Genomic DNA, 17,051 nt, shown 5'->3' with positions numbered 1-17,051 from the left:
TGATACAACTGTCTACCAAATAAGTAAAGGAAATGAGTAAGGAACCCTAGACAGAAAAAACAAGTAACACTCTTGCTTTTTTGAGACATGGTAAAAAAAGATACCTGAGTCTCTCCTTAACCTTCCATAAGTATAACACTAGCAGAAAAGTAAAGATAAATACCAAATAATCACAACTGACCTTGCACCTCAACTATGGAATGTTTGAAACTGTGTTAAAGAGTCTAACTTCCACCTAAAGGTGCTATCCATTACTAAGTGTTAACCAATTTCTGCCTTAAGAAAACAGCAGGGGGATGGGAAGGGTGGAGGTGGGGCTTAGTTCTGAATTAAGAAACAAGACATCAGGATTTTCATGTAAAATTCCATGTGTAAGTATTTTATGAAATACTATGAAAGATAAACTGAAACTTTTTGGGATTGCATTCTTTCCTTGGCCCAGCAGTTTGTAATTTATGACCTTGGTTATATGTATGGCTCTAAAAACTACACAGTACCTGTAGTTAGAAGCTTCATGACTAACTCCACCTTGAATGGTAAACAGTAAAGCTGAACAGTATAGGGATTAAAGATAATCGGCCTTAGAGTGAGATGAATAAGAGTGTGTGTGTGTGTGTGTGTGTGTGTGTATATAAAATGAATATGTGTATATATATAATGAGTGTATATACATATAACGACTGTGTGTATATATATCTATAGATAGAGATATATAAGTTGATTCACTTTCCTAAACGTCATCTGTAAATGGGGATGATACTATTGAGAGTTGTATACAGTAAGAAATAAAATAGCATGTGAAAATTTATCTATTAAGTACTTCTAACATAACAGTTATCATAATTATTTTTATCACTGTTTCATCATGGAATTTTATCATTCCTTGCTTTTTAAAATCATGTACTATAAACCCAGAAAGCACCAATCTAAAAGTATGAGAACAAGTTTTATTTCTCTAAAACCCAAAAAATACTTTCATACTTGAGGAAAAATGAGGAGAGGGGATCATGGAGATTGAACTTGTAATTTTTAATAGTATTCTTCTATTTGTTAAAAATGGGATGTTTTGTATTTTGTTGTTAGATTTTACATATATAATATATATATAACTATAGTTTTTTTATGCAAAATACAAAAGTAAAAATATTTTAAAAACAGAAAATAATACATCTTTTCTTCTTCCTATCCTTATGCATTATATCTTAATTTACAGATGTTTTACAGGTTTTTGGTGGTTTTATGCTTTTTTTGTGGAATTAACCACATTCAAACTAATTGAACTAATTAACACTGGCACATGTTGTATGGTACACAAAATTATAACAGAAAGATATCAAGAAATAGGGAATGAAAATGTTGAATGTACACAACAGGAATTTCAGTTGTACAGATTACCTGTTCAAGAGGAACATGATTCACCAAGCCACTGACAACTGTCCTTGGGGCTATTTCTCCAACATCTACTTCTTCTACATACAAAGAATCTGCATCAGGGTGTTTTCTGGCAGTTATGATGCAACCAATTCGAAGATCCAGACGGGAAACATCTATTGGCTTAGAGTCGGCACTTCCAGCTACTGATTGCTGTTTTTTCTCCTTCTTCTCTCCTAAAAAGTATTTATGAATGGATAAACATCAGAAATAAAACCAAACAAAAAAACACTATGAAAACTCCATGGTATCGATATTGAAGAGCTTAAAAGGAAAAAACAAAAGAACATTTATCTCCTACCTTCACTTAAATAATAACAAAGAAAAAAATTATCCAAGTCATAAAATCTTGAATCCTATTTTATCTATTTCTCTGTTGTATTTCTATGTGAAGACATGGTGTGAGGTTGGCAAACTATGGCTCATGGGACAAATCCAGCCTGTTGTCTGTTTTCAAAAATAAAGTTTTACTGGAAGACAACCATATTCATTCATTTACATATCATCTATGGGTACTTTTGCAACGGGGCAAAGTTGAGTAGTTGTGACAAAGGCTTTAGGCAGAAAAAGTTTGCCTTTCCCTGAAACAGGATAACAGAGAAACCTCTAAAAATTTTTACTACGACTCTTTGGAAGGTGATAAATACTTTACTTAGAAAGAACACCACAACCAGTACCCAAATGGCAGAATGAACTAGAGTGGAATACAATTTCACTGATAAAATATTTTTCTCCTCACTTATATAAACTTATAAGTATATAATTAATTTCTCCATTTCTTAGATTTCCCTGAAGATGTATTAGGATTTCAGGGTTATCCACAGTCACTATTTAAGCAGATAAGAATATTTTATTCTGATTATGTTTTCATAATTACATTTTTATTTATTTGCTGATAATGTATCTCTTACTAACACATGATTATTTTAGCTACTGAGTTAATTGTAACCTGCAAAGAGGACTCATATTCTGTAGGTTTACAATTAGCTTTTCTGGCCCCAAAAAAGTAAAACCAAAATAAAACCTTATTTACCTTTGAATCGAAAGTATAAAGATGAGCTGTTGTAGCTCGGAAGCATTCTTTCTCAAGTATAGATTTATTTAATCTTTCAACATATATTTACTGAGTGCTATGACACCGGAAATAGTAAGATGGGCAGTCCATATTGTCAAGGCACTCAGAATCTCTTTTAAAGAAGACAGACATGTATACGTATAATGAATATGTGATAAACATTACCTACACAAAGAAATATAAACACTTAGTGAAGAATAATTATGCATGAAGCAGGAAAGGAGGATTCTGTGTAAAGGTACTCATAATTCATACAACAATAAGTTTACCAAAGAGAGGATGGAACTAACTTAAAATACTGGCCAATTTTTAATCTCATTAGCAAGTTTTAAAAAAATTCCATTTTCCATAAAGAAATTAGCAAAAGTTTTTTAAATGGTAAAAATCCAAATTATACAGAAAAATATGTACAATAAAATTACCAGAATATACCAAAAATCTTAATTTTTGTGTGATAAAGTATATGCATTTACTTAAAAAATACTGTACTATAACAATATATCTATATTTGTATGTATTTTAAAACTCGAATCTACTTCCTAGGCATTTGAAATACTTTTATCAGGAATTCCCATTCTAGAAATGATTGCAAATATTAAAATCTATACCAAGATATTTGTTAATTATCATAGGGAATTTCGGAAATATTTCACTGACAAATGGGTAATGCTCAATAAGATATGTGGCAGTCTGGCTGGGCATGGTGGCTCACGCCTATAATCCCAGCACTTTGGGAGGCTGAGGCAGGTGGATCAACCGAGATCAGGGGTTCGAGACCAGCCTGACCAATATGGTGAACCCCTGTCTCTACTAAAAATACAAAAATTAGCCAGGTGTGGTGGCATGCACCTGTAGTCCCAGCTACTCGAGAGGCTAAGAGAGAATTGCTTGAACCCGGGAGGTGAAGGTTGAAGTGAGCTGAGATTATGCCACTGTACTCCAGCCTGGGTGACAGAGCAAGAGTCCGTCTCAAAAAAAAAAAAAAAAAAAGAAAAGAAAAAAGATATGTAGCAGTCTGGAAAGATTATATGGGCACCACAGCCCTTGCATGAGCAGAATCTGGCAGTCTTAGCTAGCAGCTAAACACGGATGGAACAGCCCTCTATAACCAGCATCATCTAATATGGTAGCTGCCAGCCACATAGGTTATTTCAATTTCAATTTAAAATTACTTTAATTAGAAATTCAGTTTAGTCATATTATCCACATTTCAAATCTTTAATGACCACATGTGGTCATTGGTTACCGTGTTGGATAATGCAGATATAGAGTATTTCCATTATCACAGGAAGTTGCATTGGACAGAACCGTTCTAATCCTATAACTCCATTTGTTCGTGTGGTCCTGTGTGCTCCCTCTTCCATCAAAGGAGAGCCTTGTTGCCTTCTCTAACTAGAAGACTGATTAATCCTTAATCAGAACAGTGCACCCTCCTTAGAGAACAGAATATGGATTCCACTAAGTTTGCAAGAACAGGTTATATAGTTGTTTTGTGTCTACTTCTTAACATATTTTATAAACTAGAAGAATTAGTCCGACTTGCTTTCATTATAATCATACCACCTAGTGGTGAAGTTGTACAGCAGAGGCTGTACAGCCCCTACCTACTTCTAACTAAGAGGTTACTGATGTTTGCCAAAGGAACTGGCAAGTGATTTAGAGGCTAAACTGGCTTGGGTTAGTTCATAAATCCCTCTGTCATGTTATATTTTCCAAAAAAAAAAAAAAGTAAGTAAGTTTAAGTATAATAAGAGATATTCATAATTATTTATAAAGGCACCTTTTTAGACATATCTGGGGAAAGGAAGTCAGAAATCTTAGTTCAGACAGTCTGCTTTGACTGGTGGAATGTTCTTTTCCTATCTTCACAACTGGTCCTAAGCCAGTTTCCTATCTCTGACTTCTCTCAAACCATGCCACAAATAGATACCAAAATTCAGCCACACCAAACTACATATGGGTTTCTATACTTAATGTTTACTGTCTTATGTTTTAACTTATGCCAGTCCCTCTGCCTAAAATGCCACGTTTACCCCGTTAATCTGGTCAATATTCACACACCATTTAGGACCCAGCTTGTATGTTCCAATACCATATTGTTCCTAATTTTATCCTAGCTCATGAAAGTTGAACTTTATTTTTGATACTATTATTATTATCATTATCAAAATTTGACATTTTCTGATAATCCAGTCAAGAGCTAAATATGTTTAAAGGTCGAAAATACCTTTTTTTTCAATTTTCTCTTTTGCTTTCTTTTCGTCTCCTGTTCCTCCTTTTATCTGTTCTTTGGTACCAGAAGATACAGCTGTTACTGGTGTAGACTGTACCACATTTTCAGAAACCATAGAATTAGCTTGCAGTGGAGTACCAGATGGAAATGGTATTTGCTTCACTGAGACAGAAAATGAAATAATGTCATTCATACTAAACCAATAAATATGATAAAAAATATGAAATTGTGAACCATAAATAGAAACTCTTTTTAAATGAAAAATTCACTGTATATGGCTATCAAATATCCACTGTCTGAGACTATAAAATGGCTGCCAAAATATTAAGCATATTTTAGCCATTATTGAGGTATCAAAGAATAAATGCATGATTCCCATTTAATTAATAACTACTAAACTAAGAAACCTGCAGATAAGAACAACAGCTAACATGTATTATGAACTTACTATGTCCCAAACACTTTTCAAAATGCTTTATACGAATTAACTCATGTAATTCTCATACTCTAAGAAGTAGGTTCTATTCATGCCCCCATTTCATTGATAAATCTGAGTCATTCAGAAGTTATGAAGTTGTCCAAGTTGCCTGGATATAGATTCTTACTTCTTTCCTCACCGTTAGTGTGACTGGCCAACTTCTTAACTTCTGGATTACTCACTTTCTATATTTAATTACCTCCATTTTGAATTTCTGCCTGAATTAGCTCTTGTTTCAGTTCTTCAATTTCTTTCTTCAGTTTAGCATTTTCAACTCGAAGTTTCTTCTCTTCCCTCAAAGTTGCTTGCAAAACTAGGATCAAGAACATTTAGTTAAAATACATTTTTTAAAAAAGGTTTTGTATGAATACTATTTGAAAAGAAGACAGCCAGTATAACTAGAGCTAGGATAATACTAGCTCTAGTGTAACCAAATGTTTGGCCAGTACCTTTATGCCAGTTTAGTATTTATTAAAACAACATGATATTTAAGAGAGAGAGTGAAAGGGAGAGAAAATATATGAAATAAGAGTAAAACAGAAAGACTTGTTTTTTTTTTTTTTTTTTTTTTTGAGACGGAGTCTTGCTCTGTCACCCAGGCTGGAGTGCAGTGGCCAGATCTCGGCTCACTGCAAGCTCCGCCTCCCGGGTTCACGCCATTCTCCTGCCTCAGCCTCCCGAGTAGCTGGGACTACAGGCGCCCGCCACCTCGCCCGGCTAGTTTTTTGTATTTTTTTTTTAGTAGAGACGGGGTTTCACCATGTTAGCCAGGATGGTCTCGATCTCCTGACCTCATGATCCACCCGTCTCGGCCTCCCAAAGTGCTGGGATTACAGGCTTGAGCCACCGCGCCCGGCCAAGACTTTGTTTATGAATCATTTTCCTAACTCCTATTAAGATGCTAACTAAGATCAAATTAACACCTTTTCAGCATTGCAGCTATAATAAAGGGCAATGATAAATAACTTAAGAAGCTGGCACAAAAGTGCCTATGTGGCCAGGCGCAGTGGCTTATGCCTGTAATCAGATAATCCCAGCACTTTCAGAGGCAAGAGGATCACCTGAGCCCAGTAGTTTGAGACCAGCCTGGGCAACATGGCAAAACCCCATCTCTACAACAAATACAAAAAGTAGCTGGGGGTTGTGGTACATTCCTGTGGTTCCAGCTACTCAGGAGGCTGAGGTGGGAGGACGGATTGAGCCTTGAAGGTTGAGGCTGCAGCGTGAGCCGAGATAGTGCCACTGTACTCCATCCTGGGTAATAGAGCAAGACCCTGTCTCAAAAATATTTAAAACAATAAAAAATAAAATGTCAATAACAGATACTGAAAAAAAGAGAAGCATTATATTAAATTATAATTTTTTTTAATGAAGTCTGAGATGTTACCACACAAGCAAAAACTATTCTCATGTCTTTCTTTTTAGTCATTACCTTTTAAAAGAAGCTGAATATTGCTAAAGTCTGAATTAAGCTAATCAAACATTCAATGAGCGAAATAACTCAAGGATTTGCTCAAAATATAATGTATGTGTTAAAGGTGTGCAATGGGGCAACAAAAATATGAGAGAAAAATAATGGTTCTCAGTGGGGTTGGTACTGCTTTGTAGGTAGGATTTTGAAAATCTGTAGGATTATTTTTGATTGTTAGTACTGGCATTTATTGGGCAGAGGCCAAGAATGCCAGATGTCCTGCAGTATGCTGGATACTCCTACAAAATGAAGAACTGTTTCACATTCTGCAGAACTTTCTAGTGGCCTATTATAAATTTGCATAGGTAAAAATCCTATTAACAATTATTTGAGCCTAGATTTTAACTATTCTTTATGTATAAACACAAAGTATTTTTAAGCATGCTTATTATACCCTAAATTTTCTATGAATCAAGTACCACTTAAATCAAGAGTAGACTGTACCTAGTTTTATTCAAAGTATTATCTAATCAATCACTCATCATTTTGAATAAATCATCTACATCAGTATCTGCTTCTGGTATCTGAGATACCCACACAAAGGCAGTCTGACTATACACCTATACTAGTTGGCATTGTACCTATTGCATTCTTGATGATTCCTTGTATGTGAATCATGTGGCATGTGACCCTGTTACACTGCCTTTAGTGGTATAATCCTGCTGAAGCATTACTTAACTGAAATACATATTATTGTTACTACTACTTACACCTTTCTTTTTATTTCTCTTCTCTATTATATATAGGATTAAGATATGTTTTAAAATTATATATAGGTAGGTTATTTTTCTAGGAAATGTTTTCCTTACAGGATATTAACAGAGATTTTATAAAGCATTTATTCTAAATTGGGAGCAATTTGACCAAAAACTACCAGCATAGGCTACCAAAGAATAATATAAAGGTGAAGAATAAGTAGAAAGATTTTCGAACTGGCAAAACTAAAATGCTTGTCAAGACGCTACGAAATGGCCACCTATAGAAGACAAAATTCGATTTATAACATATATTATATTCTACAAGCAATGACCATGTCCAATCTCTTCATCTTATTAATAAAAAGAGAGTAAGAATTTTAAGAAAAATAATTTTAAAATCTTGAGAAACATTATTAAAAAAGAAACAAATAAAGTGGTATGGTAAAATTAGAAAAAAAAATTGACAATGTTTCTGGAGAGTAAATACAGGTTTTTGTAAGTCATTAGCTTATAAAATGTAGGAAAGTATTTCTACTAGTGACAGCAAAAGATTTTGAAATTTCTATTCTGACATTGACTATTGAGAATAAAATACATTTAAACAAACAAAACCAAAGCCAACTGAAGTCCTGAAGGTAGAGGTTCAGGTTTGATATTTTTCCACACATAACAGAAACTTCTAAGTAAAACTTAAATAACTTATATGGTAAACATTATTATTTCTCCGTCAATGTATGAATTCATTTTAAGTATCTCCTTAAAAATTTAAAATTTTCCTACTTGCTTTCTCCTTAAGTAGAGAAATTTGCTGCTTAAGATATTCAATGATTTGATCTGCCTCTGCACCCTTCTGCTCCAGTCTCTTCAGAACAGCATCATTATTTGCCATTTTTGCCAAGAGACGGCAGAAAATCCTAGATGAAAAAATAAAAGTCATAAATTACACTGTGAAAAGAATAAATTTATACTATAGGATATTATGAAAAAGCAATCTGAAAGGAAAAACATTTTCTACTGTAATAGATAAATATGTTAGAAAAATATGTTTCCTATGGAGAGCAACAAGCCAAACAAATAGCAGAAATGCTAAGTAGAATAATTCCTGAATCTATTTAGAAGAGGAAATATAGTTTGTTGCTAAATGCAGAAAACAGGTTATTTAGCCACATTTAAGGTTGAAAGGTTTTAAAGAAAGCTTCAGGTACACTAAGAGATAAGAATACCAATAATCTTAACTATGCTAATGAGAATTACACCTTTGTTCCAAAGTAAAGAGTTGCTGATTTCATTCCTTTTGTATTTGTATATACTGGATCTTTCTACTGTGTATTCACGTAGGTACAATTTTCAAGAAAAAAAATGTCAATTAGGAAAGACAAATATTAAAAGAAAAAAATCAACAATTAAGAAAATATTAATCATATGCTTGTGTAGATATAATGTCAACATATACCATTGCCTTTATTTTAAAAATTAGAATTTTATTTTTATAATAAATTCAGAGAAATTAAAAAAAATACTATCAAGGTACAGAAAAATGTATTCAATAAACATTCTGAGATTAATTCACCATGTTAAAGTTTAAACTGCCACATACTAAAAAAAATAATACACTGACAATGGAGAGGGTTAATCGTTAGTAATACTATGAACTGTTCTTTTCTACCTGATTTAACAACAATTTATAATTCAAGGTATAACAATGATATAAGCATTGCTGAAATAATTTTCACTTTAAATAAATGAAGCAGCACTCAATATTAATGGTGAAATTTTGAATAAAAACTAGGTAAGACACATAATAACAGATTGTTTGAAAATTTCAAATTATTATATAATATCAATCTTATATAAAAAATATTCTGAAAAGTCACAATAAACTGCCTGGTATTTATTTTTGAGGTGACTGTCTAGACCTGTTGGCTCATTTTTGAGCATTAGTCTATACTTAAATATCAGTTAAGATACTAGTTTCTAGTTTTTTCCTTAATTTTGAAATTTGAACAAGATGATTTGAGCTATATCTTTTCAAAATGTATTTTTCTAAAATGTACCACTAATTCACATTCATTTTAGTATTATTCATCAAAGATGTCTTGACTAGAGATGTAAAAGTTGCCAATTCTGCCTAATCAGATACTATAATGTTTGTGACAGCTATATTTCACCTATTGAGTATATTTCATCATTACTTACGTTAGACTAAAGTAGAAAGACATTAAAATAAAGAAATGCTGTAACTAAGGATACCAACATTCAGAAGAGCACAGTTTTGTTTTTTTTTTACTTTAACTTTCTTCATATATCCATTTCTATTAAGATATTTTCTCTACAATTCTGGCTTTGCAAACGTTTAAGTAACAATATGGTATTCTGTGTTCATTTTGGTAAAAATGGCAGAGTTTAAAAGGTGGCATCTTCATTAGAATTTTTGTGCTTTTTTGGTCGGTATTTTTCTAAACTGTTAAAATAATAGTCCGTATAGAATAATGCTCATAAATAAGCCAACAGTTCTAGACAGTCACTTCAAAAGTAAATACCCACCAAGTTGCTGAAACTCATGTTCTGACTCATACAAAAACATTTAAAAAATCTGCTAGGACTAACAGTAATTTGGAAAATAGAGATAATAAATCCAGCCTAAGAGAAAAAAACACAATTTTACTGAGTGGATAAATTTGTTAACTATTTACAAAATATAATTGGAATAATGAGTTACACAAAATATGACCTTACAATACATACTGAAGAACAAGCGTAAGTTTAGGAAAGAGAATATCATGTTTCAAAATACAGATATACAAATGAACTAAACACTAAACACACATATGCAACTACTAAGAGGAAACAATGTGAGAAAAAGAAGTGATAAAACTTTTTTTTTGAGACAGAGTCTTGTTTCTCACCCAGGCTGGAGTGCAGTGCCATGATCTTAGCTCACTGCAACCTCCGCCTCCTGGGTTCAAGCTATTCTCCTGCCTTAGCCTCCCAAATAGACGGGATTACAGATACCTGCCACCTGGCTAATTTTTGAATTTTTAGTAGAGATGGGGTTTCATCACATGGCCAGGCTGGTCTCAAAATCCTGACCTCCCTCAACTGATCTGCCCGCCTCGACTTCCCAAGGTGCTGGGATTATAGGTGTGAGCCACTGCGCTGGTGCCCAGCCTCTAATTCTCCAGTCCTACATAACTGGTTATCTGGAAATATTATTCATGATGCCAACATTAAAAATGTCTCATCTCGTGAAATCTAAAAATATTTCACTTCTAGTTATGTCTGTGTCTTAACAGAACTTTTCTCAAATGCTAAAAGCCATTTGTTGTCTTTAGAACAGAAGCTCTGAAAACAGGTTTTCTAATACTTGTTGATTAATTATCATTTAAATTTTTAAAAAATATAAGTTGGGTTCATACGTTTATGTTAATGTTTTCTAGTAACATGCAGATAATGATCACTAGCACTGGCAAAGGAACATAGGTTTTTTTCAGAGTGTTTATAAACAAGCTTTGGGTCAATCATATACTTAGGCTGTGGGACCTTGGTAAAAGTATCTAAATTTTCTATACTTCATTTTCTTAATTTATAAAATTGCTTGTACCTGATTTCACCTCCTACTTCCTTGTCACCTCCTTTCAGGGCTCCTTTTTCTTTATCTGTCCCATTAATGATGATGTTCTTCAGGGTTTGGTCTTAACCGCTAATCTTTTCTAGGGATCACAAACTAGCCTGACAAAGTTCAGGGGTATCTTTCTTTTCCAGGGCTAACAGTGTTGGAAATAACTGATGTGAATGTCTTTAAGTAAGACAGACAGACACTTTACTACTCCCTGTTGTCTGCTATTTATATTACCTGCCAGGTTCCTAAAATAAGTTCATGACCCGAACTTTATACTCGCTGATTTTGTGTCATGTGCTGGGTTTATAGTAGAGAATAAAAATAAACATGTTCTTTGAACTAACTAAGCTTTCAGACAAATGGGGGAAACACAGTTGAAGACATGTTTTAAAATAATGTTATGCTTAGGGCACAGCGATAGTTTAACAACAATACTGCTTAGAGCTCAAACAAATCTTTTACCATTCAACCCAGTACTCATTTCATTAATCTCTATGCCAATTACTCCCCTGTGATTTTTCAATTTTACACTGAATATAAGTTAACCTTCAAAATTTTAAATCCTCAGAGTTTCTAATATGCTAATATGTATAAGGTTTCTCACAGATGATAATAACAACTACATATATTTGTAGAACATATACTATGGCTGGCTAAATGCTTTACACAAGTCAATTTCAAATATTGTAATAATCTCCATTATACAGAGAAGAAAACTTGAATTAAAATTAATTTGCCTCACGTAATACTTAGTAAATGAGGACTGAAACTCAGGTCTGTCTGATGCTGCAGTTAGCTCTTTTAATGCTCTAGCTATAATTTCTCTAAAGGATATAATTACAAAGCATTTTCCAGTATATTTCATGACAGAATCCTAACCCAGGAACACCTATTAACATTCGTTTGAACTAGTATTCTCTAAAACAGTTTGGGAAATGCTGGTTTAAGTCTCTGGACTAAAATTTAAAAAAAATCAAGACTGTGAGATTAAAATAGATATAACAATTACATGCACAGTAATTGAAAATATAAAACATTTATGAAGAGAAAAGCACAGAAAACAGTAGACCAAGTATGTTAATTGTGTTTGATTGGTGAGAATCAAGACTTTTTCTTTTTCCTGTACTAAATTAAAATGGTAATAATGCATTTTTTATACCAAAAGCTTTTGAAACATATTATCTAAATCATTCTGCCCCTTCACATTAATTTTGTCCTTCTCAATGTTAATTATCATATTTCATCAAAGCTAAAAAGCCATTCATCATATGATACCTCTAATGCAGAATCTCAAATACTGTACATGAATTTATAGTACACATTAATCATTAAAATATACACACAAAAGATGATTTTTGAGATTCTGAGATCTTCATGATCATTTTTGTTCACTCAGCAATTTCCTCAGGAGTCCTCCCCACCCCACCTACATTGCCTACGCTCTCTTTTCAAAAGCCAAATCTCTGTCCTACGATGACAACACTGGGAATCAAACATAAGTCAGTTACTACTTTGAAATCAAAGTTTTACAAGCAGATTTTTAATTTTAGAATTCCTATGCTATATAGGAACTCTACACAAATTTGAAAGTGTCTCTACTCAAAACCTCTAATTACACTATTTCGAAATTACAGTAGGTAAAAATTTACATTTTTGTTGGAAGCTTTAAATACTATATTTCAAGAAATCTAAAATGCCATCAATTGTAAAATGGCTTCAATCCCAAGAAGCTCTATTATTTTATGTACCAGTATGAAAAAAAAAACCACTATTGAATCAACTGACCCAATGCTTTCTTATCACTTAGACATATCTACATTATTTATTAAAAGACTTCTTTTACATTTAACCCTGGATTTTTATCTTGTATCGCCCTTTTGTTTTCCCTCATACACAGTAACTTTTCATTCTAATGCTGATCATAATCTTCTAAATGATCTTTAAAAGGGAAATTAAACTCAACAACTATATGCCAACACTGCACATATAACTCAAACTGAAATAATGAGAAGATTAAGTTATGACTAAGTGTGTGTAAGTGTGGGCAATGACAAATATCTCACAACTGCCAATTCATCTACAGTGATTTAAAGATGTCAACAATTTAAAAATCATCCCTATTTCAGAGATGTATATATGAGAAAAATGTGTATATCAGAATTGATAGACTATAGTAATTTTAATCATTTTTTTCCTTTCTTCTCCTTCCTTCATTCCTCTTCTTGCCTTCCAACTTCTTTCCCTGATTTGCTACACAATCTAGTTACTGGATATCTAAGAATGTTACAGTATACATAAAATACCCCACACTGAAAGAACGTCCCTATTACAGTGTTAAGCAATGTGGTACCTTTTAGAACTAGGTGAAAATTCCTGCTAGGATTTAAATCATATGTGTCAAAAGTCAGAATTTAAAGAAGAAAATTAAATACACTGAGAACAATGCATCTCAAGACACTCAAAATATGTAAGTGCAGCAACCAGCAGTAATTCCATAGGCCTTTTATCAACCTTTGCCAAAACCTATAAAAAGAATATCTAAAATTGCTTTTTTATGAAAGTTCCTATTTATTCTTGCTTCCCTTACCAGAGAGCCTGCTTTCCCCTTACTGATGAGAACACAGGGGGTCCTGGGTAAAGAGTCCATAAAATTTAAAAAGGAGTATGCCTTGGCCTCCCATGACCCTCTTACCTCACAATAAGGCCATCTTTTACCTGGTTCAGATTTGCAGACTAGGTCCATTAGATACCTTGTCATTAAATACCTATAATATACCCTAATCTTTGTAATCTTGACAGGTATTATTTCCATTTTATAGACAGATCCAGGATAATTACATGACTTATCGGAATCCCTTCAAGTATCACAGAGCAAAGCCATGATTTTAACTTGCGTTTGCCACTCTGAAACTCACACTGGAATTCCTTTTTAAAGTGTCCTTCAAAGTCTAATTAAATAAAATTAACCCTGTCATCTATAATACTCTTACATATCCAAATTAAGTACATCAAGAATATCACTGGCCATTTTTTACCACCCATAGTCAAACCACTTTTATGCTTCCTCTGGATTATTGCAACACTCTCCTTATTGGTCTCTTTTCTCCTACCACGCCCTCCTCTGTGTATTTTCCTTTATGAGTGACCCTCTTAAAAGGAAGTCAGATTCCATCACTCTACTGCTCAAAACCCTCCAAAGTCCTATTTCATTTAGAATAAAAGTTAGATGTCCTCAAGCTCTTCATGACTTGCTCGCCTTGATTTAATCTCCAGTGAAGGACTAAACCCTTTACTCAACTCTGACCTACAGGCTTCCTTGCTATTCTAGCAGGTTTCTGCTTCATGACCTTTGCAATGGCTGGTCCCTCTGTCTGACTGCACTTCCCCAAGATATTCGCATGGTTACATCTCCCACTTCTGTCAGCCCTTTACTTCAAAGTTATCTTTTCAGCAAGACCTTCCTGTGTCACTCTATAACCTTCTTCCCTGCTTTGTATTTCTCTTCAGGACTATCACGACCTAAAATACAGCATGTTTCTAATTACTTTGCTTAGTATGTGCCTTCCTCACTCAAATGTGAGCTACAAGTAGACAAAGATTTCTGTCTGTCTTGTTCACTGCTCTTCACCTAATGCCGAGAACGGTGCCTGGAATAGAGTGGGCGCTTAATAACTATTCGCTGAATGAATAAATTCCCGTTTCCACCCTTCTCTCCCCCAAAGCACCCAAGTCCTTTGACACACACATTCACATAACAGTAAATACGCTTAGGGATCGATATTTTTCGGTAGCATTCTTAACTTAGCCCTGCATCCCATTTCTCAAACGTGGCTCCTTTAGAAGGAGGTCTCAAGCTCTTTCCTGTTTCCTCAGGCCAGGGCTGGTCCTGGTGCGAACGAACTACCCGTTAGCAACCGCAGGCCAGGTCCTCTCTCCTGGAGGCAAGTTACAGAAGGAAGACCCCTACGATCGCAATCCGCGATCCCCGAGTGAGTGACCCTCCACGACGTCACTCACATGAAGCGGTGGCCACGGGTTCCGAGAAAGCCACAGCAGGAAGCATGTAGGGACAACCACCCGAGCACTCTAGCAGTGAGAAAGGACCCAATGAGGTGTCCTTGCTGAACGCCTGAGTCTTCTACAGATTCAATCGTCAATTCTTTTTTCCTCTTCCTGTGCTCAGTCCCATTAACCTTCCACACCACGCTCCTCGTCTTCCATTCCCTCACCCAGGATTTCCAATCGCCCCCTCGTCCCCCGGCACCTCTTTCTCTGTCGCTATATTTCATTTCGAGTCCAGTTTGGGCAAGGGGCAGGACGCCACAAGTCGGGGTCTTTCCTCAGTATTGGGTCGCGGTGGCTGTGAGGGCACAAGAAAAGGCCAGGCTGAGGGGAGGGTGGAGGGTAAATAGCTGGGATCTGTGATTGGGCAAGGCCAGGCTCGCGGTCCTTGCCGGGTTCCGCGAAGGGAACCTTAGCTGACTCGGCTCGCGGGCGAAGGGCAACCTCTGAGCTCCCGGCGTTCCGGGAGCGGCCTCTTTTGTAGGAGCACCTGAAATGCAGCGTCTAGTGCACTAAGTCGTAGCGGCAGCACCAGGCACAGCGACTGCGCTGTGGCCCTGTGTAGAAGCTCCATCCCCCTTGTCTTTGTGTTTGCCTGCGTCCCCAGACTCAGAGGCAGGTATTTGGGTAATCTAGTTTTCCGTGTCGTAGTGGGTGGGGTCTGTGGGAGGTAGAGGACTATCAGGAGCAGTGAGTGGCCCCGCATGTCTTCAGAAGGGATAAGAGAACCGAGCTGTGGAGCTGCTTGCTGATGGGTACTGTCTCCATCCCTAGCTACAGCCCGCCTTTCCTGTGAATCAGGTTCACCTGAGTCCTTTGGGAACCGTAGGCTCAGCAGTCGCTCTGTCACTGCCTCAAAGGAAGGCTAAAGGAGGAGGTTAGAGAATCTAGAATCTGCCCCTCCATTTCTCACCATAGAGGCAGAATTTTGCTTTGATTTGTTTCTGGCGCTCGAGGTTTAGTCAATTTTCGAAGTGTAACACCCTCTTGAGCAGTAGGAGAACGTGAAGCAGTGAAAGGAAATTACTTGAGGATTGTCAGTGGCTGCTTTTCAAGGTCCCCTGTCCTGGTTTCTATCTATCTGGGACAAAAATAACCTCTTGAGAGAATGTATATATAAAATAAATGAATTAGTATCATTTTCCTGTAGAAGAAATGTGAAACTTTTGTTCATGATAAAATCAACATCTTTTGCTCTGTTTTTTACTTTCTCTCCCCATTCGAGTCATTTAACTATAAGTTCTTTGAGGGCAGAGATTCTGACTTGTTCATTATCCTTTGCCCACCGGCTGGAAAAACAACCGACTTAAAATAGGGGCTTCAAAATATTTGTTGAATGAATTAATTTTCAAGCCCAACTGCTTGCACTGTTGTTTGCCTCATCTAATCTCTCACTTCTGCGTTTTGTTTGTTCTTTTCCCCCAGTAGTTTTCTTCCACTCACCAGGTGTAAGCAAATGTCTGTGTGTGCATTTTTGTGTGTGAGCCTTTTTATGTACAACCATCTAAGAGGTAGTGAAAAAAGAACACTGATGAAATCTTTTATGTTAATTAGTGTTTTATCTTTTTCGGTCATTGTGTTTTATTTGGTTATTTTATTTTCAGCTAAGTGATAAAGATATTTGATTGAAAATCAAATAGTTGGCCGGGCGCGGTGACTCACGTCTGTAATCCCAGCACTTTGGGAGGTCGAGGCGGGTGGATCACCTGAGGTCAGGAATTCAAGACAGCCTGGCCAAGATGGTGAAACACCGTCTGTACTAAAAATTAGCTGGGCGTGGTGGTGGGCGCCTGTAATCCCAGCTACTCGGGAGGCTGAGGCAGAGAATCGCTTGAACCCGGGAGGTGGAAGGCTGCAGTGGGCCGAGATCATGCCACTGCACTCCAGCCTGGATGACAGACTGAGACTCCGTCTCAAAAAAAAGAAAGTATGGCATAGTAGGATTGAATAATAAGGTACAACTGTGTCACCTGTCCTATTCTCA

The 17,051-nt window shown here is 35.6% G+C and overlaps 2 protein-coding genes across 7 annotated transcripts in view; one reads left to right on the top strand and one right to left on the bottom strand.

The window, feature by feature from the left end:
- Positions 1 to 16,214, bottom strand: part of AIMP1 (aminoacyl tRNA synthetase complex interacting multifunctional protein 1) — a 32,043-nt gene extending 15,829 nt beyond the window's left edge. For 2 of the 3 annotated variants that reach the window (XM_025384918.1, XM_025384917.1), the window contains exons 1-5: positions 15,023 to 15,355; positions 8,167 to 8,300; positions 5,417 to 5,530; positions 4,734 to 4,901; positions 1,396 to 1,607 (exon numbers count right to left, since the gene is read on the bottom strand). In XM_025384918.1, the coding sequence (XP_025240703.1) occupies positions 1,396 to 1,607; positions 4,734 to 4,901; positions 5,417 to 5,530; positions 8,167 to 8,300; positions 15,023 to 15,294 (900 nt within the window). In that variant the 5' untranslated portion in view covers positions 15,295 to 15,355. Of the gene's footprint in view, positions 1 to 1,395; positions 1,608 to 4,733; positions 4,902 to 5,416; positions 5,531 to 8,166; positions 8,301 to 15,022 lie in introns of all 3 variants that reach the window. The other variant, XM_025384919.1, reaches the window with a different exon arrangement.
- TBCK (TBC1 domain containing kinase) overlaps positions 13,806 to 17,051 on the top strand; it is a 233,478-nt gene continuing 230,232 nt past the window's right edge. For 3 of the 4 annotated variants that reach the window (XM_025384916.1, XM_025384915.1, XM_025384913.1), the window contains exon 1: positions 15,352 to 15,682. Coding sequence is in view for 1 of the 4 variants with exons in the window: in XM_025384912.1 (XP_025240697.1) it covers positions 15,023 to 15,068 (46 nt within the window). In the remaining 3 variants the exon portion in view is untranslated. Of the gene's footprint in view, positions 15,069 to 15,351; positions 15,683 to 17,051 lie in introns of those variants that run through there. The other variant, XM_025384912.1, reaches the window with a different exon arrangement.

The sequence above is a fragment of the Theropithecus gelada genome, chromosome 5 (assembly GCF_003255815.1).
Source record: "Theropithecus gelada isolate Dixy chromosome 5, Tgel_1.0, whole genome shotgun sequence".
Taxonomy (NCBI): Eukaryota; Metazoa; Chordata; class Mammalia; order Primates; family Cercopithecidae; genus Theropithecus; species Theropithecus gelada.
The sequence above is the reverse complement of the archived record's forward strand: the minus strand, read 5'-3'. Positions and strand labels throughout refer to the sequence as shown.